Raw genomic sequence first — 25,257 nt, 5'->3', positions numbered from 1 at the left:
CTGCACACTTTCACGAAACACTATCAGGTGCATACCTATGCTTCGGCAGATGCCAGCCTAGGTAGGCGAGTCCTTCAGGCGGCGGTTGCCCACCTGTAGGAAGGGGCCGTTTTTACGGCTCTATTACGAGGTTTTACTTTACCCACCCAGGGACTGCTTTTGGACGTCCCAATTGTCTGGGTCTCCCAATGGAGCGACAAAGAAGAAGGGAATTTTGTTTACTTACTGTAAATTCCTTTTCTTCTAGCTCCAATTGGGAGACCCAGCACCCGCCCCTGTTCCCTTCGGGCTGTTGTTCTTTGTGTACACATGTTGTTCATGTTGAATGGTTTCAGTTCTCCGACATTTCTTCGGATCGAATTTACTTTAAACCAATTTATAACTTTTCCTCCTTCTTGCTTTTGCACCAAAACTGAGGAGCCCGTGAGGCACGGGGGGTGTATAGGCAGAAGGGGAGGGGCTTTACACTTTTAAGTGTAATACTTTGTGTGGCCTCCGGAGGCAGAAGCTATACACCCAATTGTCTGGGTCTCCCAATTGGAGCTAGAAGAAAAGGAATTTACGGTAAGTAAACAAAATTCCCTTCTTTCCCCTATCCCCATTATTCTCATTTTATGTACCAACCTTTTGTGTGGCACCGTATCAAAAGCTTTTGAAAAGTCCATATACACAACATCAACTGCATTTCCCTGGTCCAGGCTTGAACTTACCTCTTCATAGAAGCTGATCAAATTAGTTTGACAGGATCGATCCCTCATAAACCCATGTTGATACTCTGTCATAAGGTTATTTTTCTTGAGATACTCCAGTATAGCATCTCTCAAGAAACCCTCAAGGATTTTACCAACCGTAGAGGTTAAACTTACCGGCCTATAATTTCCCGGCTCAGTTTTTGTCCCCTTTTTGAATATTGGCACCACATTTGCTATGCGCCAGTCCTGCGGTACCGACCCTTTTATTAAGGAATCTGAGAAGATTAAAAATAATGGTCTATCTATCACAGAACTCAATTCCTGTAGTACTCTGGGGTGTATGCCATCCGGGCCCGGAGATTTGTCATTTTCAATTGTCCTGTTGAAAAATAAATGATGGTCCAACTAAAGGCCCCGTTACACGCAACGACGTATCTAACAATATATCGCCGGGGTCATGGAGTCCGTGACGCACATCCGGCACCGTTAGCGACGTCGTTGTGTATGACACGCACGAACGACCGTTAACGATGGAAATTACTCACCAAATCGTCCATCGTTGACACATCGTTCATTTTCAAAAAATCGTTGATTCTTGAGGACGCAGGTTGTTTGTCGTTCCCGAGGCAGCACACATCGCTATGTGTGACACCTTGGGAACGATGAACTTCAGCTTACCTGCAGCCGCCGGAAATGAGGAAGGAAGGTGGGCGGGATGTTACATCCGCTCTTCTCCGCCACTCCGCTTCTATTGGACAGCCTCTTAGTGACGCTGCATGAACCGCCCCCTTAGAAAGGAGGCGATTCACCGGTCACAGCGACGTCGCTAGGCAGGTAAGTACGTGTGACGGCTCCTAACGATATTGTGCGATTTACCCGTGATGCACAAACGACGATGGCGGGTGCTTTCACCAGCGATATCGCTCGCGATATCGCTGCGTGTAAAGCCCCCTTAAACACATACTGGATGGAATGATGGAATAGCATGCCGCTGCAAGATGCTTTGGTAGCCATGCTGGTTCAGTATGCCTTCAATTTTGAATAAATCCCCAACAGTGTCTCCAGCAAAGCACCCCCACACCATCACACCTCCTCCTCCATGCTTCACGGTGAGAACCAGGTATGTAGAGTCCATCCGTTCACCTTTTCTGCATCGCACAAAGACACGGTGGTTGGATCCAAAGACCAAAGCACAGATTTCTACTGGTCTAATGTCCATTCCTTGTGTTCTTTAGCCCAAACAAGACTCTTCTGCTTGTTGCCTGTCCTTAGCAGTGGTTTCCTAGCAGCTATTTTACCATGAAGGCCTGCTGCACAAAGTCTCCTCGTAACAGTTGTTCTAGAGATGTGTCTGCTGATACAACTTTGTGTGGCATTGACCTGGTCTCTAATCTGAGCTGCTGTTAACCTGCGATTTATGAGGCTGGTGACTCAGATAAACTTATCCTCCGCAGCAGAGGTGACTCTTGGTCTTCCTTTCCTGCGCGGTCCTCATGTGAGCCAGTTTCTTTGTAGCTTTTGATGTTTTTTGCCACTGCACTTAGGGACACTTTCAAAGTTTTCCCAATTTTTCAGACTGATTGACCTTCATTTCTTAAAGTAATGATGGCTACTCGTTTTTCTTTACTTAGCTGCTTTTTTCTTCCCATAATACAAATTCTAACAGTCTATTCAGTAGGACTATCAGCTGTGTATCCACCAGACTTCTGCACAACACAACTGATGGTCCCAACCCCATTTATAAGGCAAGAAATCCCACTTATTAAACCTGACAGGGCACACCTGTGAAGTGAAAACCATTTCCAGTGACTACCTCTTGAAGCTCATCAAGAGAATGCCAAGAGTGTGCAAAGCCGTAATCAAAGCAAAAGGTGGCTACTTTGAAGAACCTAGAATATAAGACATATTTTCAGTTGTTTCACACTTAGTTGTTAAGTATTTCATTCCACATGTGTTAATACATAGTTTTGATGCCTTCAATGTGAATCTACAATTTTCAGAGTCATGAAAATAAAGAAAAACTCTTTGAATGAGAATGTGTGTCCAAACTTTTGGTCTGTACTGTACACTGTGTGCAGAATTATTAGGCAAATGAGTATTTTGATCACATGATAATTTTTATACATGTTGTCCTACTCGAAGCTGTATAGGCTTAAGAGCCAACTACCAATTAAGTAAACCAGGTGATGTGCATCTATGTAATGAGGAGGGGTGTGGTGTAATGACATCAACACCCCATATAAGGTGTGCTTAATTATTAGGCAACTTCCTTTCCTTTGGCAAAATGGGTCAGAAGAGAGATTTGACGGGCTCTGAAAAGTCCAAAATTGTGAGATGTCTTGCAGAGGGATGCAGCAGTCTTGAAATTGCCAAACTTTTGAACTGTGATCACCGAACAATCAAGTGTTTCATGGCAAATAGCCAACAGGGTTGCAAGAAGCGTGTTGGGCAAAAAAGGCGCAAAATAACTGCCCATGAATTGGGGAAAATCAAGCGTGAAGCTGTCAAGATGCTATTTGCCACCAGTTTGGCCATATTTCAGAGCTTCAACGTTCCTGGAATATCAAAAAGCACAAGGTGTGCCATACCAAGGGACATGGCCAAGGTAAGGAAGGCTGAAAAACAACCACTTTTAAACAAGAAACCAAAACATTGTTGGTTATAAATGACTTAGTGACTAAATGTAGAACTGGTGGAGGAAGGTTGAACTAGATGGACCTAGGTCTTTTTTCAACCTAAGTAACTATGTAACTATGTAACCAGATAAAACGTCAATGCTGGGCCAAGAAATATCTTAAGACTAATTTTTCAAAGGTTTTATGGACTGATGAAATGCAGGACAATGCTCCATCACATGCATCCAACTACTCCACAGTGTGGCTGGCCAGTAAAGGTCTAAAAGATGAAAAAATAATGACATGGCCCCCTTGTTCACCTGATCTGAACCCCATAGAGAACCTGTGGTCCCTCATAAAATGTAAGATCTACAGTGAGAGAAAACAGTACACCTCTCGGAACAGTGTCGGGGAGGCTGTGGTGGCTGCTGCATGCAATGTTAATCGTAAACAGATCAAGCAACTGACAGAATCTATGGATCGTAGGCTGTTGAGTGTCATCATAAAGAAAGGTGGCTATATTGGTCACTAATTTTTTGGGGTTTTGTTTTTGCATGTCAGAAATGTTTATTTCTAAATTTTGTGCAGTTATATTGGTTTACCTGGTGAAAATAAACAAGTGAGATGGGCACATATTTGGTTTTTATTAAGTTGCCTAATAATTCTGCACAGTATTAGTTACCCGCACAAACAGATATCCTCCTAAAGCGGGCTTTACACGCTACAAGATCGCTACAGCGATCTCGTTGGGGTCACGGATTTTGTGACGCACATCCGGCCGCTGTAGCGATCTCGTTGTGTGTGACTACTAGAAGCGATTTTGGATCGTTGCAAAAACGTCCAAAATCGCTCCTCGTTGACATGGGGGTTCGCTCCCAATTATCGCTTCTGTCGCTGGGGCGAAGTTGTTCCTCGTCCCTGCGGCAGCACACATCGCTACGTGTGACGCCGCAGGAACGAGGAACCTCTCCTTACCTTCCACACGCCAGCAATGAGGAAGGAAGAAGGTGGGGGAAATGTTCGTCCCGCTCATCTCCGCCCCTCCTCTTTGATTGGCCGTCCACTTAGTGACGTCGCTGTGATGCCGAACGTCCCTCCCCCTTGAGGGAGGGATTGTTCGGCAGTCGCAGCGACGCCGCTGACCAGGTAAGTGCGTGTGACGCTGCCGTAGCGATAATGTTTGCTGCGGCAGCAATCACCAAATATCGGCATAACGATAGGGGCGGGTGCTATCACGCTCGCCATCGCTAGCATCGCCTAGCGATGTCGCAGCGTGTAAAGCCACCCTTAGATAGCCAAATCTAAAAAAAAACCACTCCAATTTCCAAAAATATTAAGCTTTGATATTTGAGTCTTTTCGGTTGATTGAGAACATAGCTATTGATTAATAATAAAAAAAAAAAAAACCCTCTGAAATACAACTTGCCTAATTATTCTGCACACGGTGTATGCTTAAACACTATTGCAAATTATAAACAGTTACAGAAATTGCACTTCAAAATTTGGTCCTCATTCAATGATGCTTGTGTCTTGTCTGCATTTCATTTTCCTTGATATATTTTTTTCTAAAGCCGCAATATCTTGGTGAAATCTCTCACTAGTCCCGTCGCTCAATGCTTGGTAGTTTGATTGAAAAAAAAAAAGTAGATTCGTATGTAAGAAATTAATCTTTAAGGATATGTTTCAGCCAAGATCCTAATCTGTTTTGAGCAGATTTTTACCAACTTTTAATAGTTATCTGCTCTTGAGTTTCCCCAAAAAATTAATTACCACAAATGTGAGTGCAACCCGTTCAACCTTTTCTTTGCCCTAGAACAAACAGAGAAACTCCTCATCTTGAAGAATCTTATGAATCTGAGGTCCAATAAAGACTTCTTCCGTTATCTTTACTTCACTCACCCTTGGAAATTTATCAACGAGATACTTGAATGCTTTTTCATTTGTATCTATTGCTTTATAAAGTTTTTCATTAGGCCCAACTTTTTATGCAATGGTGGTAACAAAGTCTTATGTGGATCAACAAGTGCTGGATGCAGGACATTTTTACTCCCAGGCTGAAGTGAATGATAAAACTTATTATAAGTGAATGTTGGAGAGGCCAGTCTCTCTTTTATTGCAGGGAAATTCTTTTTCCCGACTATCCCACTCACATAGAAAACAGCAGTACTTTATGTATCCACTCTGGAGACCAAGTAACAAGGCAACCGCCTTTAAGTTACCACAGAGGGGCCACCAATATTGTTCATAGTTCAGGCACAACAAGATCACCCTCCATGAAGAAGTATTGGACAAGATCTTTATCATGGTGGTGGAACAAAGAAATCCGAACATCACCCACTAGGAGATTCCACTGTTGTATTCTAGAATTTTACAGTTCAGTCTTAGGCTGGGTTCACACATAGCGACAACGACGTCGCTGTTACGTCACCATTTTCTGTGACGTAACAGCGACCTTGTAAGTCGCTGTTATGATCGCTGCTTAGCTGTCAAACACAGCGAAGCAGCAGCGATCATAACGTCGCTACATGTGCAGAGAGCAGGGAGCCCCGCACACTGCTTAGCGCTGGCTCCTTGCTCTCCTAGCTACAGTACACATCGGGTTAATTAACCCGATGTGTACTGCAGCTACATGTGCACAGAGCAGTGAGCCGCGCACACTGCTTAGCACTGGCTACTTGCTCTCCTAGCTACAGTACACATCGGGTTAATTAACCCAATGTGTACTGCAGCTACATGTGCAGAGAGCAGGAGCCGGCACTGGCAGCGTGAGAGCGGCGGAGGCTGGTAACGAAGGTAAATATTGGGTAACCACCTTGGTTACCCGATGTTTACCCTGGTTACAGCTTACCGCAGCTGCCAGATGCCGGCTCCTACTCCCTGCATTTCGTCGCTCTCTCGCTGTCACACACAGCGATCTGTGCGTCACAGCGGGAGAGCGCCTTTGAAGAAAACGAACCAGGGCTGTGTGTAACGAGCAGCGATCTCACAGCAGGGGCCAGATCGCTGCTCAGTGTCACACACAACGAGATCGCTAATGAGGTCACTGTTGCGTCACCAAAACCGTGACGTAGCAGCGATTTCGGTAGCGATCTCGCTATGTGTGAAGCACCCCTTACTCTTGGGTAGATCCAAATCTCTAACAAGATCCTTCAGTTCACTTTGTGCTATGAGGTGTGGTTCAGTTGAGGTTCACAGAAAGTCTGGGTTGTGAAAGGAAGATGTTTCATGACACCAAGTACCCTCTATTTGTGACTCGATTGAAAATGTTTCTGGTGCATTTGGAACCAGCAGTTCTTCTCGATGTGCTACTGGACGTATTGCAGATGGAATGTTTGGATTCTGTAAAGTCTACTTCTTCCACCATTCAGAAATAGCAATTGGTAGTGTGTTTGCTGTCTCCACATTACTGGGATTGCAAAAAGCTATTGATTTGTCTCTTCCCACGCAGCCACTGGATAAGATGTAATGCACGTCTATTACAGCATTTGTGTGGAGCCCAACTCTTATCTTGATTTCCTATTCGGCAGCAAAAATACAGGATGTAGGCTTTCCTTATCACGTTAGTCAATTTTCGCCTTTGTAACTCAAAAGAAACTTCTCCACGTACTGTATGTAGAAAAAACTATCCGCTTTGTTAATGCAAGAACGAAGCATATCTGAAAGAAAACAGAAACATATTAATATGCAAAGAAACTGAGCTAAAAAATTCTAAAACTGTATATCTTAGACAGAGAGCATTTATAAAGGTGGAATTAACTCATCGAAGCTGAGCTGGTGGTTTTTCATTAGTCACCCTAAGATGACAGCCAAGGCTCAATAGACTAATGATATAATAGACTAGCTACTAGCATTGCAATAATCATGATAAAATAATAAAGCCACAATCTTTCTATAAACCTGCCTGAAAGGTAGTCATAAGTCATTACAACCTCCTCTGGATCTTGAAAATAGAGCAAATTTAAGCATCATAGTCCTCTTCAGCACCACAAAATTAGTTGGGTTCAAGTTTTTTTCATCTCTGGAACCAGTTTGGCTGTATAACAGTGTTATCTGATAAGATTACTGTGCTCTAGGGAGCTGCTGTTTCAGTTTTGTATGAGTCAGCTTTATAAGTACATGTTTTGCACAGCTCATACAATACCATTAGGCAAATTTACTTTGAGGTTTGTGAGATTTTTATTTATGTCTTACAGATATTACTTAAATTAATGTTTTAACTCAGCAGCAAAACATCTCCATACAATATCACTATACAGCCTGTTTTCTTTTTAGTTCTAGCAAGTGAAGATCTGATAGCTGGGAAAAGAAAAATACTTCTATTTCCCATTACACAAACTATGCCTAACTGAAGTAAAACTTTATTTCTCACTACAGTATATGTAACTTTAAAAAGCTTGTTGTGAGTGAGGAGAGGTCCAGGTGTTGGCAGGACGGACTGACCCCGCCATGTAAAAGCAGGTAGAAAGCCGCACTGGAACCCTCCTACATCTGAAGAGGAATCCCAGCATCCGCTCATGGACACTATTAGTTGGAATCGCCTCGGTCGGCCTGGCTGCAGCCTATTACAGTGCAGATTCCTGGGCATGGAAGCTGTTTTACGTGGCCGGATGCCTTTTTGTGGCTCTTCAGAATCTGGAAGATTGGGAGGAGGCCATATTTGATAAGAATGCTGGGAAGGTCGTCCTGAAGACTTAAATACTCACATTTTGTAAAGGAGGTCAAGAGGAAGTGGTGGTCCTACTCAAAGAGATCCGAGATGTCAATGTTGAGGAGGAGAAGGTCCGATATTTCGGGAAGGGCTACCTCATAGTTCTGCGTCTTGTCACTGGCATCTCCCACCCTCTTACGCAAAGTGCGGTCTTGGGAGGTAGAAGTGATGTGGAAGGGGTGGCCAAACTTCTCACCACCTTCTTGGACCTCGACCTGGCAGGATTTCGCTCCCGAATCGAGGAGGAGAGCAGCGACGGCGAAGAGACTTTAGAGAAGGAGGATGAATGAGCGTCCTGTAATCTGGGCCACCAACGTAATCCAGGCGATCAAGTTGACCAAAGCCAAAAATTGGGATTATTTTTTTCTTTTACTGTATTTTAACCTTGCACTATGCCTAGATCTTGATTTTCCGTGCCTTATTTGCCTCCATATATTTATTTATTGTACCAAAACCAACCGCAGTTCCGTGTTAATTGTCCACTATCGCTTTTCTGGATATACGACACAAAGCAACTTTTTCCATCTAGATTATTTAAGAAAGTTCAACGTTTTACTGAAACAGCGCCACTCTTGTCCACAGGTTGTTTCTGGTATTGCAGCTCAGTCTATACACTTATCATTTGTAATACCAGACTTAGCCACAGACCAAATGTGGTGCTGTTTTTCATCATTCCAGACTAACCCCTCCCCCCTCCTCTACCTTCAGGCTTCATTAATGATGCCACCGTAACCTGCACAATAGTATATACAGTAGTCACTGCCATATAATATTTACAGTTCTGCTGTACGTGGTACGATAGTTATTGGTATGAAGAGCTTACAATTTAAGAACTATTATTATTAGGAATATAGACTTCTGTAAAGGGTTAAAATGGATATATCCCTTTAAATTACCTCCACCAGCTGTATGATGACTATGCTGTATTCCGAGTCTTTCACAGATCCGGATTTAGGAGGTGGATGTACAGTTTGTGAAATCCACGCTAACTATGAAAGGTCCAAATTTTGTTTTTATAGAAGGGTTAAACTTTCCAGCATGAACAGAGTAAAATGATAACATTGTTTGCCTGCGGCAACCACTGGGGGGAGCTCACTGCACACATTGATTGAACTCCATTATAAAATGCGGTGGGCTCCCTCTGGTGGTGTCTGCAGGTAGACAGGAATCTCTTTAACGCTCTTAGGGAATTTCAAGCGTGGAATCAGAAATTTTTACCATGATATTTAAAGGGATATTATCTCCGGGATCCTATCCCAGTGTGTAGTGGGTGTGATATTGGCGGGTGCCTCCAGTTGGGAATGTGGTGTGGTTTTCCTGATTGGCTGTGTCGCTTGGCTCATGTGCAGGGCATTGTAGCTCAGGTATCTCTGATTACGTCCACTTATTTAGTGACAGTTGCTCGTGGCCATGGATGGTGAGGCTGCAGTGCCCTGCACATGAGGTGGGGGGCATGACTGGTCGGGAGAACTGTGCTGCATGTCTGGTTGGAGGTATTTGCTAGTGTTGTTATGCCTACTACGTGTTGGGATGGGTTCTTGGAGATGGGAAGAACCCTTGAAAGGTAATTAAAAAGGTATACATCTACTCTTCAGATAGAATCAACGATTATCCTGCCACGCAGTGCTCACACGTCTACACGAAGAGTGGTGAATTAATCTATCCTTCCACTTATTTGGCCTGTTATGTCGCTGCTAAATGTATATATAATTTATATATATATTTTTCTAACTGTATTATTCTTCAGACATTTAAATGCAATGTAAAAAAGGTACTTAAAGGGGATGTCCACTTTTGACCAAGCCCTGCTTCCTCAGATACTACATGCTCTCCAGATAATGTCTTGGCGATCTATTGTCTATAAATGACACTATATGGGAAATAATGCTGTGTCTATGAAGGAACTAAGGAGCAGGAGGAGGAGTGGCCATCTGAGACACACCCCTAAATTATTTAAAGAGACAGCAACGCCATAGAAAATATTTTAACAATACTTGCTACAGTTTTCAGATATCTATATACATAATTGAAATGAATAATTATATATTGCATCTTGTATAATTTAACATGGAGGGTACAATAGATTATTGCTGCTTTTAGTTAATCTTATGACACTTCTCCATACCGTGGCTCTCTAATAGTTGAATAACTAGAAGTCACAGCAGAGCATGCTGAGAATTAAAGTTTTGCCTAAAAGGGTCTAAATTCAAAGAAGAACCCTTTTTGTTTTATGACAGGCTGTAAAGCAAGAACTTCCTATTCTGATGTCAGGTGGGGGTGTGGCTTTTATTAAAGCGACAGTGCCCCTTATTTAGCAGTAGAGTAGCAGATCATTCCTTCTGTATTTTCAAGATTATAAAGGACTATAGGATATCCTGGACAGTCAGCCGTCCAACTGTGGAAGATTCTGGATAGGCTGAGGCCATTCTGGAGGACCAACCTTCATTGTACAAGACGTGGGAATGTTTCACTTTATGTATTATATATGTATTACGGAAAAAATACTTGAAATCCCCGCGCTGTGTGTATGTTACTTCTGCCTTTTTTTATACAATTAATAAAATATAAGTTGGTGAAAAGTAAAAAAAAAAAAAAAAGCTTGTTCCATCTCAAACATTTATGGAGAACATATATGTGGTCATACGATATCTATCTTCAAAGGGTATTCTCATGTTATGACATTTGGTATAGTTAAACAACATGAAAATAGGAAAGTTTGCAATTGACTTTCTTTATCTATCTGCTATAGTTTATCTATTATGAGAGCTTTTATCTTACATTGTTTACAGCTTGTAGTCAAGGACACCAGCCACCAGAGCATAGCCAAGTATGCTCAGTTGCTCCATTTTAGGCTAAGGTGTTAATTCATGAAATCCCAGCTGTCTCTCCTCAGTCTATTCATTTCTGTATAGCAGTTAGTTCACCTCCCAAAGCTGCTGTTATCAGTCTTTCCAATAAAAGATCCTAGCCCCAACTTGGACTGATTCAAGAGCAGTTCTCCTATTCACTGCTCACTTGAACCTTTTTTCAAAGGCACTTTTATCTCAATATTGTTAATAGTGTAGATTTTAGAACATGCTAATGGCAGACTTGAATGTGTCAAAGAAGTATATGTCATGAGTAGGGTAGAGCTCCTGAACCAGAGCTGTCACTCAAGGATGAGTTCCCCTCCCCCCTTCCAGTGACAAGGAAAGGCTGGAGAGCGTTTTGCCTTTGAAGACACATGTTGAGAATGAACCTTTAATTGTTTAAAAGTATCAAAATTGATTGTGAACAAACATTACAAAACCAATAAAATGTGAACATTGCAATTTTTTAAGCATATTAATCCCCTAATCACTTCACTCTGTTTATAAAGTCGCCTTACTCTACATCACTATCTTCATAGAGATACGTAGAATAACAGGCTACACTAAAGTGCTTGGACGACTGCCTAATGACAAAAGATTTAGTTTTTATTTTCTTCACAAAATAGCAATAGTTACAGCATTAACACACTATTGTACAGTGCTGGCCAAAAGTATTGGCACCCCTTCTGCAATTCTGTCAGATAATACTCAGTTTCTTCTTGAAAATGATTGCAATCACAAATTCTTTGGTATTATTATCTTCATTTACTTTGCTTTCAATGAAAAAAACACAAAAGAGAATGAAACAAAAATCAAATCATTGATCATTTCACACAAAACTCCAAAAATGGGCCAGAAAAAAGTATTGGCACCCTTAGCCTAATACTTGGTTGCACAACCTTTAGCCAAAATAACTGCGAACAACCACTTCCGGTAACCATCAATGAGTTTCTTACAGTGCTCTGCAGGAATTTTAGACCATTCTTCTTTGGCAAACTGCTCCAGCTACCTGAGATTTGAAGGGTGCCTTCTCCAAACTGCCATTTTGAGATCCCTCCACAGGTGTTCTATGGGATTCAGGTCTGGACTCATTGCTGGCCACTTTAGTAGTCTCCAGTGCTTTCTCTCAAACCATTTTCTAGTGCTTTTTGAAGTGTGTTTTGGGTCATTGTCCTGCTGGAAGACCCATGACCTCTGAGGGAGACCCAGCTTACTCACACTGGGCCCTACATTATGCTGCAAAATTTGTTGGTAGTCTTCAGACTGCATAATGCCATGCACACAGTTAAGCAGTCCAGTGCCAGAGGCAGCAAAGCAACCCCAAAACATCAGGGAACCTCCGCCATGTTTGACTGTAGGGACCGTGTTCTTTTATTTGAATGCCTCTTTTTTTTTCCTGTAAACTCTATGTTGATGGCTTTTCCCAAAAAGCTCTACTTTTGTCTCATCTGACCAGAGAACATTCTTCCAAAACGTTTTAGGCTTTCTCAGGTAAGTTTTGGCAAACTGCAGCCTGGCTTTTTTATGTCTCAGGGTAAGAAGTGGGGTCTTCCTGGGTATCCTACCATACAGTCCCTTTTCATTCAGACGCCGACGGATAGTACCGGTTGACACTGTTGTACCCTCGGACTGCAGGGCAGCTTGAACTTGTTTGGATGTTAGTCGAAGTTCTTTATCCACCATCCGCACAATCTTGCGTTGAAATCTCTCTTCAATTTTTCTTTTCCTTCCACATCTAGGGAGGTTAGCCACAGTGCCATGGGCTTTAAACTTCTTGATGACACTGCGCACCGTAGACACAGGAAATTTCAGGTCTTTGGAAATGGACTTGTAGCCTTGAGATTGCTCATGCTTCCTCACAATTTGGATTCTCAAGTCCTCAAACAGTTCTTTGGTCTTCTTTCTTTTCTCCATGCTCAATGTGGTACACACAAGGACACAGGACAGAGGTTGAGTCAACTTTAATCCATGTCAACTGGCTGTGTGATTTAGTTATTGCCAACACCTGTTAGGTAAGTTACAGGTGCTGTTAATTACAAAAATTAGAGAAGCATCACATGATTTTTCAAACAGTGCCAATACTTTTCTCCACCCCCTTTTTTATGTTTGATGTGGAATTATATCCAATTTGGCTTTTTGACAATTTTTTTTTTTTATTATTGAAGACAAATTAAATGAAGATTAATAATACCAAAGAATTTGTGATTGCAATCATTTTCAGGAAGAAACTGAGTATTCTCTGACAGAATTGCAGGGGTGCCAATACTTTTGGCCAGCACTGTATAAGTACCCCAAAGGGCACCTAAACAAATATAGTAACTCTCTCCCACCCCAAACCCAGACACACCAGCAAAAATTGAATTATGGCTTCCCAGGTTTGGAGGCCAAAAATGTACTACTTCATTAAGACCCAAACATGAATAATCATCAAAGGATTAAATGTTATTTTAGAGTCCAAAAATAAATTTTGAAATGTGTTCCATTGATGATATATTTATTATTTCATTTCTTACCATTTTTTCCAGACATAGAGTACATTGAAATCAGATCGGATGCCGATGAGACTGTCTCAGCTGCAGATAAAAGAAGAACCTACAACTACAGGGTTGTAATGATAAAAGGAGATACTGCGTTGGACATGAGAGGGCGCTGTAGTGCAGGCCAAAAGGTAGATTATGAAATGCATAAGAAATCTTCCTAAAAAGTGTGTAAAATATCTTTGTACTGTGTTAGCCAGTAGAGATAAAAAAAATTATTTAAAAGAACTGAGAGTCCTCAGTAGTTGATACCTTTTAATGGCTAACTGGAAAGATGGTTATAATAGCAAGCTTGCGAGACTACACAGGTCTCGCCATAAGGCTCAGCATAACACAAAATCTGAAGTCAGATATTTATACACAACAGGACATAGAATGGAGCTTCACATAACTTGTCTTATTTACTGCTCCATTCTATGTCCTGTTGTGTATAAATATGTGACTTTTCAGACAACAATGAAAAAAATGGAAAGTATAGGTATAAGTGATAAAGCATATGAATGAAGTTTTGCGGAGAAAGGAGTGAAATGTACAAGTGCAGGACAAATTGGATTAGTCCCCAAGATGGGCCTGGGTTTAGGAGCCAGAAAGAGAACAGTAAACGGAGGAGACTTCTAAGGAGATGAGTTAAATGCAACAATAAGTACATATAAATAATGAAATGTAAATAGGTGACTAAAGGACAAACTGTTGGAAAAATGAGATAAGAGCTCAGGATGCGCTATAATGCGCTCTAATGAGTAGGAGCCATGAGACCATTTGCCATAGGAGTAGGGATGAGCGGACCCAGACTGTAAAAGTCCGGAGCCGCGCGGTGTCAAAGGTGCCCGGGTGCCAGGCCCGGGATTCTGGGTGTTAGATCCGGATCCGGCACTCAAGAGATTAAAAAAAATAAATAAATAAAGATAATAAGAATGAAGTGAGTGTGTCATACATACCAAAGTTCTGTCATGGCAGCAAACTGCTTCCAGGTCGCGCATTCACTTCCAGTGCCGCGCATTAAGGTTGTTGCATAAGCACTGCGTTCCCCACCCACTGGCCGTCCTGGCATCTGTGATTGGTTGCAGTCAGAGGACCCCCTAGCCTGTGTGACAGCATCTGCCTGCAACCACTCACTGGGTCAGAATCGTACTGTAAAAATAAAGTAAAACATTTGGTGTAGAGTCCGGCCATATTATGATACCCAGCACAGATAAAGTCTACGGCTACAAGTTGCAGCCCCCAGCCCTGCACTCATCTTTGCTGTGCATCAAAGTAAGAGGAACCGTATGAGGCCTTTTTTTTCTTCATCAATTAAATAAATAATTGTAAAAAATGACGTGTGGTTCAACCCCCCCGCAATTTTGATATCCAGCCAGACAGCTGGGAGCTGTTATTCTCAGGCTGGGGAGACCCATGGTTATTGGCCAACCCCCAGCCTAAAAATAGCAACCTGCAGCTGCCCCAAAATTGTTGCAACTATTAGAGACGACAAGCCCTGCGCTTTACCCAGCTCGTCCTGATTGCCCTGGTGCGGTGACAGTCGAGGTAATGAGGGAGTTAATAGCAGCCACTAAGTCATGGATTAGTGATGGCAAGCGTCTGATACACCCCCATGACTAATCTGTAAGTGAAAGTAAATAAACACAAACAGCAAAAAAATGCTTTATTTGGAATAAAATACAAAAACGCCACCCTCTTTTACCCCTTTTATTAACCTCCTAAACACCACTGCAGGTCTGACATAATCCACATGAGGTCTCACGATGATTCAGATCTTCTACATGTAAGTCACAGCGAGGGGCCATAGCGCATGACTGCCTGCTGTGACTGTAGACAGAGACTGAGCCGTTCGATCAGCGGTGACGTAACTCAGGTAATTTGCTGTCACAGCTGGATGTTCCCATGGTCCTCCACCTGTAACAGCAAGTAATGTGATCTCACCTCAGGTGAGACCTGCATCTCGCTGAAAATTTTACTTCATATTCCTGCACCCAATCTACACCTCATGGCAAAAAAACGCGGTTTGTGTACTCATTTTTTGCCGCAGTTTTTTTGATGGTTTTCTGCCAGGAGGTGCAAAACTGTTGCTGAAATGTCTGCACCAGATTTCAGCACCAAATTTGCACCTCCAGGCAGAAGAAACATTTTTTTGCATTTTGGGCCAAGAGATGCTACTTTGGTGATGTTTTTTTTTTTTTGCCAGGACATGTAAAATGCGTGTAGGAATATGGTGTAAAAATTCAGCACTAAATCTCCATCTCTTGGCAAAAAAAACACAGTTTTTTGTGCCAGGGGATGTAGGTGAGTTCACTGAGTTTAATGAGGTCATCAGAGGTCCTCTGAGGTCAGGTTACTTGTGGTCACAGGTGGAGGACTCCAGCTGTGACTTCAACTAGCCTGAGTGACGTCACCGCTTATCGCTGCAGCTCATTCATTCTCTGGAGCTCACAGCGGGCAGTCATATTCCATGATCACGCTCTGTGAGGTTCAGATGTAGCAGAGCTGGAATTGTCATGGGATCTCGTGTGTATTACGTTGACCTGCAGGTGTTTTAAGGTTAATAAAGGGGTGAAAGAGGTTTTTTTTGTCTTTTATTCCTAATAAAGGGTTATTTTGGTATTTGTGTTTATTTATTTTACTTACAGATTAGTGATGGGGGGGTCTCATAGACACCTGCCATCACTAATCTAGTATTTAGTGACAGCTGTGGGCTGTTACTAACCCCTTATATTACCCTGATTGCCATCGCATCAGGGCAATTGGGAAGAGCCGGGTAAAGTGCCTGACTTGTCACATCTAATGGATGCGACAATTCCGGGCGGCTAGAGGCTGATCAAAATTGGGGGGACTGCACGTAGTTTTGTTTGTTTTTTTAATTATTTATTTAAATAATTAAAAAAAAGTCGCATGCAGTTCCTCTTATTTTGATACACAGCCAAGATAGGCGCACAACTGGAGGCTTCAGCCTGTAGCCATGGGCTTTATCTGTGCTTGGTTTCAGAATACAAGAGGGCCCTATGTCAATTGCTTTATTTATTTTTATATTACGATACTGACAGTAGATGCTAGAGGGTAGGGGCTCTTTCCACATATGACGTCATTTCAGCACGCCCCTATCACATGATAGGGGCATGTTCAAAATGCAGTCTGACGTTTCCAGCCGGAATAAACATTATTTTTCTAAGAGTACACATGGGCATGGAGCTATTTATAATAGAAGCGTGAGTCTGGGGTAAGACCTCCAGATACGGGGGTGCAGGGGTGGCAAAGTTCCCCCTTGCATGATTATGGATGACGAGAGGAAACATCACGATGCCCACCAAGCAAGCAAGTAACACCCACTAACCTGATAGGAGTCCATACATTCTAGGCTCACAGTAGATGCTAGAGTATACGGGCTCTTTCCAGGTGTGTATGACGTCATTTCAACACGTCCTTATCACATGATACTGACTCAAAAACATTTACACTGCTTTACCCGCCCACCGGCTGTCCTGGCGCCTGTGATTTGTTGCAGTCAGCTGACACACGGCCGCTCAGGGTGGGGGCATTCTGACTGCAACCAATCACAGGCACCCGGTGGGCAAGGAAAGCAGTGCATATGCATGAGCAGTAATTTGTGGCCCAGGAAGGGAATACAAGACCTGGGAGCAGTGCACAGCCATGCCGGAGCCTTGGTAAGTACAGCTCGATTGCTCACATTCCCCTATCACTTCTACATTTTTAATCTCTGGCTTCTGATCCCCATAGACTTATATGGCGATCGGATCCGGATTTTTTTAAAAAAAGACCCGCCGGTCCCGGTTGTCTGCGAGTCCGCTCATCTTTACACAGGAGCAATAGAGGAGAGATGAAGGAAAGGTAGAAAAGAAATGGAGGTGATGGAAATTGTGAGACAACGGATAGGTGGAGAAATAGAAGTGATATAAGTGAGTAAGACTCGAGAAAATGTTCGGGACACCTGTAAAAGTGCAGTAAAGTGAGCTTGAACATAAAACAAGTGACAGATATTAGCCTGTGATGAGATTTAGTGCAGTAAATGGTGCCGCAGAAAGTGGTGGAAAATAGTCAATTACAATGAATGAACTTTTTTTTTTTTTTTTTTTTTTTTTTTTTTTGGAGGGTTGGAATGTTTGGTGTAGAAATTGTAAAAGTAGAAGGATAGAGGAGTGAAAAAAAATGACCTAAGTGGTTAGGTTGGTGTGTTTTGACTTGGGATAGGAGAATTACATGAGGAAAAAGTTAAGCTTCTACTCTTAAAGGGGTACTCCGAGGAAATGAAAAATTCTTCTACTGTCCCTACCCTCATAAAATATTAAGATGAGAGATGCTCATTGCAGTTCTGTATCCTCAGACTACCTATAATTCAGTGTGACCCGCCAGCTGCTCCCTCCCCTTCTGGGAGGTTACATCACACATCAGGAGGCCTGCTACATAGTGTTAGCTTCCTTATAATAGCTGTTCCTCTGCAGTCTGAGTGCAGGGGACATGGCCACGCTGTTCTCAGACAGAAGCAGATATTATCAAGGCTGTCTGTTACCTCCCAGAAGGTAGGGGGGAGCAGTGAAAGCAGCTGCCGGATCACACTGAATTACAAGTATTGTGAGGATATAGGACTGCACCTCATCTTTATAATTTCTGGCTCCTCCCCACCTTTCTTTCCAACACTTATTCATCTATTTACCTGTTATCATCTATCAACTTCCCTCCCCTTTTTTTTTTTCCATTGGTTTAAACATCCCTGTGGGTGTTCCAATACGTAATTGGCATCCATTTTGGTCCTTGAAAAACCCATCTGTTGTCATGTTTTGCACATTTGGCTTTTTCACTTGATAACTTGATAAAGGAGGCTTTGAAACGCTTTGTGAATAAATCATAGTATCAATTTTGGAGAATTTGTTTATTCCAGCTGCGTGACCCACCTAATGCGTTTTATCCAAATTATAGTTTGAAAGCAGCTTCCCGTGATTGAGGAGAACGCTAACACAGCTTCCTTCCTGATTACAGAGAACTATGCAGTGGTGCAGTTCTCTCTCCTGTGCTACCCCGAGCTAGCTGATCAGTGCAGTGCAGGAAAGATAACTGATCAAGACCTGCTGATAGCGTTAACCCCTTAACGACCCATGACGTACTGGGTACGTCATGAATCGTGTGCCGTTAATCCCCGCCCCCTGCCGTGGGCAGGCAGCGGCGATCCGCGCACATATCAGCTGTTTTCAACAGCTGACATGTGTGTCTGCTAGCCGCGGGTGGAATCGCTTCCACCCGCGGCCATTAATCCCTTACATTTCGCTGCCAAAATCTGGCAGCGATATGTATATGGGCGCCGCCATGACAGTTACTTACCCCGCCCCCACCGGAAGTCACGTCACGTGATCACGTGACTTTCGGTGGTTGCCATCGTAGCACAGGGTCTTGTGATGACGCCTGCAGCTACGAAGTTTCACTTTCATTTTCACCTGGCTCGGAGCAGGGTGAAACAGGAAGGGACTGTATCTGCTGTTTACAGCTGTATAGATGTGATCAGCAGATAGATAAGAGCGATCGGATTGCTGATCGCTATAGCCCCCTAGGGGGACTAGTAAAATAAAAAAAAAAGTTTTAAAGAATAAAAAAAACCTAAGTTCAAATCACCCCCCTTTCACCCCATTGAAAATTAAAGGGTTAAAAAAATAAAAAATATACACATATTTGGTATCGCCGCGTTCAGAAATGCCCGATCTATCAAAATATAAAATCAATTAATCTGATCAGTAAATGGCGTAGCGGCAAAAAAATTCCAAACGCCAAAACTACGTTTTTTTGGTCGCCGCAAATTTTGCGCAAAATGCAATAACAGGCGATCAAAACGTAGCATCTGCGCAAAAATGGTACCGTTAAAAATGTCAGGTCAAGACGCAAAAAATAAGCCATCACTGAGTCTCAGATCCCGAAAAATGAGAACGCTACGGGTTTTGGAATATGGCGCAAAACGTGCGCCACTTTTTTTGGACAAGCTTGTGAATTTTTTCAACCCTTTAGATACAAGTAAACCTATACATGTTTGGTCTATACAAACTCGCACCGACCTCAGGCATCACATACATCAGTTTTACCATATAGTGAACACAGTGAATAAAATATCCCAAAAACTATTCTACGATCACACTTTTTTGCAATTTTTCCGCACTTGGAATTTTTTTGCCGTTTTCCAGTATATTATATGGTAAAACTTATGGTTTCATTTAAAAGTACAACTCGTCCCGCAAAAAAACAAGCCCTCATATGGCAAGATTGATGGAAGAATAAAAAAGTTACAGCTCTCGGAAGAAGGGGAGCAAAAAAGAAAAACGCAAAAACGGAAAGTGCCCGGGGGCTGAAGGGGTTAAAGGTCCCGCAACTAATCGGACCTTTCATACTATGTAATCAATCACGTCTGGATGGAACTTAAAAAAGTAATACTGTATACAGTGTGTAGGCTGCAGCAGAGGTGTATGTGTGGCTGCATATAGAATAACTATTTTTGTGTATGTTTGTAGCAGAGCTGTGTGTGTAGGTAGCTGAGCTGTTTTTTATAGAGCAGAGCTGTGTGTCCATGCAGCAGTGATGTCTGTATAAAGTAGAGCTTGAGTGTGTATGCAGTAGTGATGTGTGTCTATATAGCCATGATTAGTGTGTATTTACAGCAGAGCGATTGTGTATACTTTGCTTGCAACGGTGTTTTGTATATGTGTGCCCTGCAGTAAGTGTACATAACGTGCATGCTGTAAAGCTACATGGGTATAATGCACATCCTGCAGAGAACACTAACATGAAATCCACTACCTCCGTATTCTATCCTAGTGCTGTAGATCCCTCCACTTCCTTACACCATCAGGGAAGTGTTAATTAGTTTTAAATATGTTTTCAGATTTTCTGCTTTCTAACCTCTGGGTGTGCTTTGTAATACTAAATTTATAATAACCAATAAAATATTGAATGTGAAGAGCCAAAAAATAGAGAAGAAAAATCAGGGCACTGCTCAACATAAAAAATATTTTGCAAAGGCAAATATTCACACTCTGCGTTATGATTGCGCCTTTTTCTGCAGCAATCAGAGCGATATGGCAGAAAAGTTACTGCAACAGCATCGTGGTGCTCATTCAGAGATCCAGAACAGTCCAAGAAATAAGTATAAAAGAAGTGAAGGCACTCACCGATCTTTGCTGTGCAGTGAAAGCTTTTAATCACGGGTGAAAGTTACATACTGTGGCAGCGGGGAGGGAGTGAGACGGAACACGCGTCAGACAAAATATTGAACATGTGAGTGATCGCCATATGATTTACTATAATAGGCTTTAATGCATTTAAATTCTATCATTCAGGTTCTGGCCTCTCTCATTATTCGTTTGGCTCTGGCAGAGACATTTTGCTTGAACTGTGGAATACTTGCTCTGGATGAACCTACAACTAATTTGGATCGTGAAAATATAGAGTCTCTGGCCCATGCATTGGTGGAGTAAGTAGAATATTCATTGTCCGAAAATTACCGAAGCCCTTCCCATATGAACATAACTGTACTTCCACATTGCAAGTAGTTTACTGCAATCATCTTACAGTTAAAGGGTTGGTCCAAAGGTAAAAGTAAATTTTATGTTACATCCCTATCTATTTGATTCTATAATTTAAGGTACTTTCTAATATACTTGTATCAAAAATTCCCTACAGTTCCCTAACTACGCTAACTACTATTCTATTTTTTTTTTATTTTTTCATTCCTGTCTGCTGGCAATTCAATTGAGAATCCCAGGCAGGCTGGACTAATCAAACAAAGTTTTCTCAGCGGGCAGAGTCTGTGGCAGTGACCGCAGCCTCCCTAAACGAAGCGTCATCATGATGCGCGTGTCAGAGGGTGGTTTGTGCCTTCTGTCCCTCCTTTTATCACTGCTGTGTCTATCGTGATCTACACTATGTGATCTACACTGTGTGATCTACACTGTGTGATCTACACAGTGCACAGCCAAGAGCTCTGTTATGGGCTCAAAACAGTAATCACAGAGCGGTGTGTACCAGTTATGCGGGAGACTAGTACCACCCCCGCTGGTGACATTAATAGTCTCATGTACGCCGACTACACACACCACTCTGTGATAATTACTGTTCTGGGCCCATAAAGAGCTCTTAGACAAGCACTGTGTAGATCACGCAGTGCAGCGAGGAACAGACACAGCAAGCACAACCCAGCCGCCTCTGAAACGAGTGTCATGAGGACACTTTATTTCAGGGAGAGGACAGAGGCTGCAGTCACTGACTTTGCCCGCTGATGACAGTTCATTGGAATACCCCAGCATGCACTGGAATTCTCAAATAAATCATCATCAGACAAGAACTAGGACAAAAAATAGATTTTTAGTTAATGTACTTGGGGAACTGTAGGAAAGGTATATTAGAAAGTAGCCTAAATTATAACATAAAACATATAGGGATGTAAATGAAATTTAATTTTAAATTCGGCCCAACCTCTTAAGCCTCGGAAGGCACAGGATTTGTGTTGTCCTATCTGCAGCACGAGTCGGCTATAATACACAGCTGGGCTACTGTTTCATTTGCTGAGAGTGAAGCTAGCTCTTAGCTGTCAAAGATGACTGCAGCATTTGCCGAAGTTTTACCGGTAGATTGCTGTACTACATTGTAATGTACTACATAAGCTGTATTGAGTATTATCAATACAATCAATAAATAGCATGGTCATGGTCCCTTGTAATTACTCTTTAGACGGTATGTCTTTCCAGAAGAGAGTCCCTTGTGTTGGAGAGGAGGACGGTGATATGCTACATATTTTCTGATCCTGAAGGCTTCTTTCTTCTTTTTGAGGAAAGGTGCAGCAGGTGATACGTAAAATCACAAATCTTATTTTAGACTTGAACCTGGTGCTTGTCCTTCTCCATCACTGCAACATTTCCTTAAAAACCTAAGTAATTCGATATTAAGATATTTATGCAGGAGCGTGCATTTCCCTACTTTGAAAGAAACATTCTCCTTTGGCAATCTCCCTCTGGTTTTCCAAGGTAAATTGGGTGATCATGGAAGAACTCACCTCTACAATTAATAAACTTGTGATCGTTTCTTTAATACCTAGTTTTACTGGATGGAATTTAGAGCGTCGGATGACTATCTGGCTTTTTGGGGGGAGAACTGATTTGTACTCTTTGGCCTTCATCCGGGAGCACCTTTTCATATTGCTGTTCCTCTCTCACCTCCTTATCATCCCCGCTTTTCTTTGTGCTTTTTCCTTTGCTGTTCTTATTTCTGCTTTTGGCTTTATTCTTCTTTCTTTTTTGCTTACATTTATGTCTGGTTTGCTAGATAGTTCCATATCTGCTCAATAATGCTCAAATGGTGTTTTTATTCTGTGTAACCCTCAGGATTTGAGTAATCAGCTGATTGTTTTGATTGTTATCTTCATCTCTCAGTATTTGTTTCTCTACATGTATCTTGGCATGGCTAGTGCCGTATGTCTTTCTTCATTGTTTATTATATATGCAATAAAAAAAAGATAAAGTTTATGACAAAAAATCCTAAAAAGTTATAACTAAGGCTGGGTTCACACATAGCGACAGCGACAACGACGTCGCTGTTACGTCACCATTTTCTGTGACGTAACAGCGACCTTGTATGTCACTGTTATGATCGCTGCTTAGCTGTCAAACACAGCGACGCAGCAGCGATCATAACGTCGCTATATGTGCAGAGAGCAGGGAGCCGCGCACACTCCTTAGCGCTGGCTCCCTGCTCTCCTAGCTACAGTACACATCGGGTTAATTAACCCGATGTGTACTGCAGCTACATGTGCAGAGAGCAGGAGCCGGCAGCATAGGCAGCGTGAGAGCGGCGGAGGCTGGTAACGAAGGTAAATATCGGGTAACCACCTTGGTTACCCGATGTTTACCCTGGTTACAGCTTACCACAGCTGCCAGATGCCGGCTCCTGCTCCCTGCTCGCTTCATTTCGTCGCTCTCTCGCTGTCACACACAGCGATCTGTGCGTCACAGCGGGAGAGCAACAATAAAAAAAATGAACCAGGGCTGTGTGTAACGAGCAGCGATCTCACAGCAGGGGCCAGATTGCTGCTCAGTGTCACACAAAGCGAGATCGCTAATGACGTCACTGCTGCGTCACAAAAACCGTGACTCAGCAGCGATCTCAGAAGCGATCTCGCTGTGTGTGAAGCACCCCTTAGGTATTACTGTAATTTTAACAGTCTGCAGCATAAAGTTAACATGTTGATTATACACCATAGTGAAATAATGAATTAAAAAGAGAACAAATAGTCATATGTACCCAGTAAAAAGCACAATTTCTCTTTCAAAAAACTGTTCCATCTGTGGCAAAATTAGAAAAGGAGAGTGTGGTGTATCCTGGGTGCTGCCACTGACAAAGGTTAATCTAGGCGGTGCTCTACAAAGTGGAACCTACTTTTTCCTCCAGATAGAAGGAGTGGGTTCTTCTCCGAAACGCATTGAAATAAATTAGTCTTACCGTCTGAATACACCAGGATCCAGCACACACCCTCTCCTTTACTTATTATGTCCTCTCTCCATCTGGTGTGAGTATAGTAGCCGGAGCAGCAGCAATGATTAGATTATACATCACTCTTCACGTAGTTGTACTGCGCACGACATGTAGAGGTGTGCCATCAACCCTTCAGCTCACCCACACTTGGTGTTGCACAGGGAGCTCCTCTTGTTTCTTATCTATGGAAAAGTAAGAACTTTATGGATATCAGAAAATAGTAACAAAACCAAAAAATTATGTTATGCTGAACAGTGATTTTATAAACATAGAAATATGGCATTACTGCTTTTTGTTCATTTTGCCTCCGGAAAAGTGTAATAAAAAATTGCACCTTTCAGAAAATGTCACCAATGAAAACTACAGCTTGTCACGCAATAAAATGTTTATTTTAGTGGTTTTGAGGCTGCACCATTGGGTTAAACATGTTAAACATATTTAATAGAGAATTTACAATATCGCTAAACATATCCTACAGATAATATAGAGAAGGCGGCATGTATTTGTTTGGTGTTTTTTCTACTGTACTAAACTGTAAATACGTGCAATGTTTGCTAAATTTAAATTTGATTGTGTCTACAGGATAATTAAAAGTCGATCAAGGCAACGGAACTTCCAGCTTCTTGTGATTACACATGACGAAGATTTTGTAGAGCTGCTAGGACGCTCTGAATATGTCGAACATTTCTATAGAATTAAAAAGAATATGGATCAATGTTCTGAGATCATGAAATGCAGTATCAGCTCCTTGGGAAATTATGTTTACTAAATATTGCTTTTTTTTCTTATTTAGTAATACATTTTTCTTTGTTTTGAAGTTTATTTGAGTTTGTATTTCATAAAATAAATATACACATTTGCCTGAGCCTTCAGTATGATTAACCAAACTTTAATTGTCTTCCCCCTTGTTCATCAAGTTTTTTTTTCCTTTTTGTATCATGCTAATAAATGTATACATTGCGGGAATTTATTGTTCAAAGATTGCAAGTTATCACCAAGTAACTGATTAGTAGGGATCTGAACTCTTGGATGCTTTGCTGATCCGTTGAAAGATTTGGGCCGCTTGAAGCCGCTGGAGGATGAGTATAAGACAGGGTCAGAGGATTTAGATTGAAAGCAACACTCCAGTGGTGAAATAAAAATAACAAACAAAAATGCTGGAGTGGTGCTTTAAAAAATATTACATTAGGTGGGCGTGTCCTGGCTATGGAGGAGTGAGGACGTGTTTGTCTCAGCTCCTGCCACCGAACTACACTACTGATGATTAAAACCAGCCCAAGAGCCTGGAAGAAAAGGATATGCAGCGGAGGAGAAGGGAGAGCTCCCAGGGGCCCAGCAGAGGAG

General features: G+C 42.1%; 1 protein-coding gene and 1 pseudogene across 1 annotated transcript in view; both read left to right on the top strand.

Moving 5' to 3' along the window:
• The window catches only part of RAD50 (RAD50 double strand break repair protein), a 330,429-nt gene extending 305,651 nt beyond the window's left edge, over nucleotides 1-24,778 (top strand). The window contains exons 24-26 of the mRNA XM_075344529.1: nucleotides 13,390-13,532; nucleotides 20,727-20,860; nucleotides 24,496-24,778. Of these exons, the coding sequence (XP_075200644.1) occupies nucleotides 13,390-13,532; nucleotides 20,727-20,860; nucleotides 24,496-24,682 (464 nt within the window). The 3' untranslated portion in view covers nucleotides 24,683-24,778. The remainder of the gene's footprint in view (nucleotides 1-13,389; nucleotides 13,533-20,726; nucleotides 20,861-24,495) is intronic.
• LOC142301293 (cytochrome b-245 chaperone 1 homolog pseudogene) lies at nucleotides 7,754-8,657 on the top strand (annotated as a pseudogene).
• Nucleotides 24,779-25,257: the final 479 nt, after the last annotated feature.

This window comes from Anomaloglossus baeobatrachus, chromosome 4 (assembly GCF_048569485.1).
Source record: "Anomaloglossus baeobatrachus isolate aAnoBae1 chromosome 4, aAnoBae1.hap1, whole genome shotgun sequence".
Lineage (NCBI taxonomy): Eukaryota > Metazoa > Chordata > Amphibia > Anura > Aromobatidae > Anomaloglossus > Anomaloglossus baeobatrachus.
This window is presented reverse-complemented; position numbering and strand designations above follow the sequence as displayed.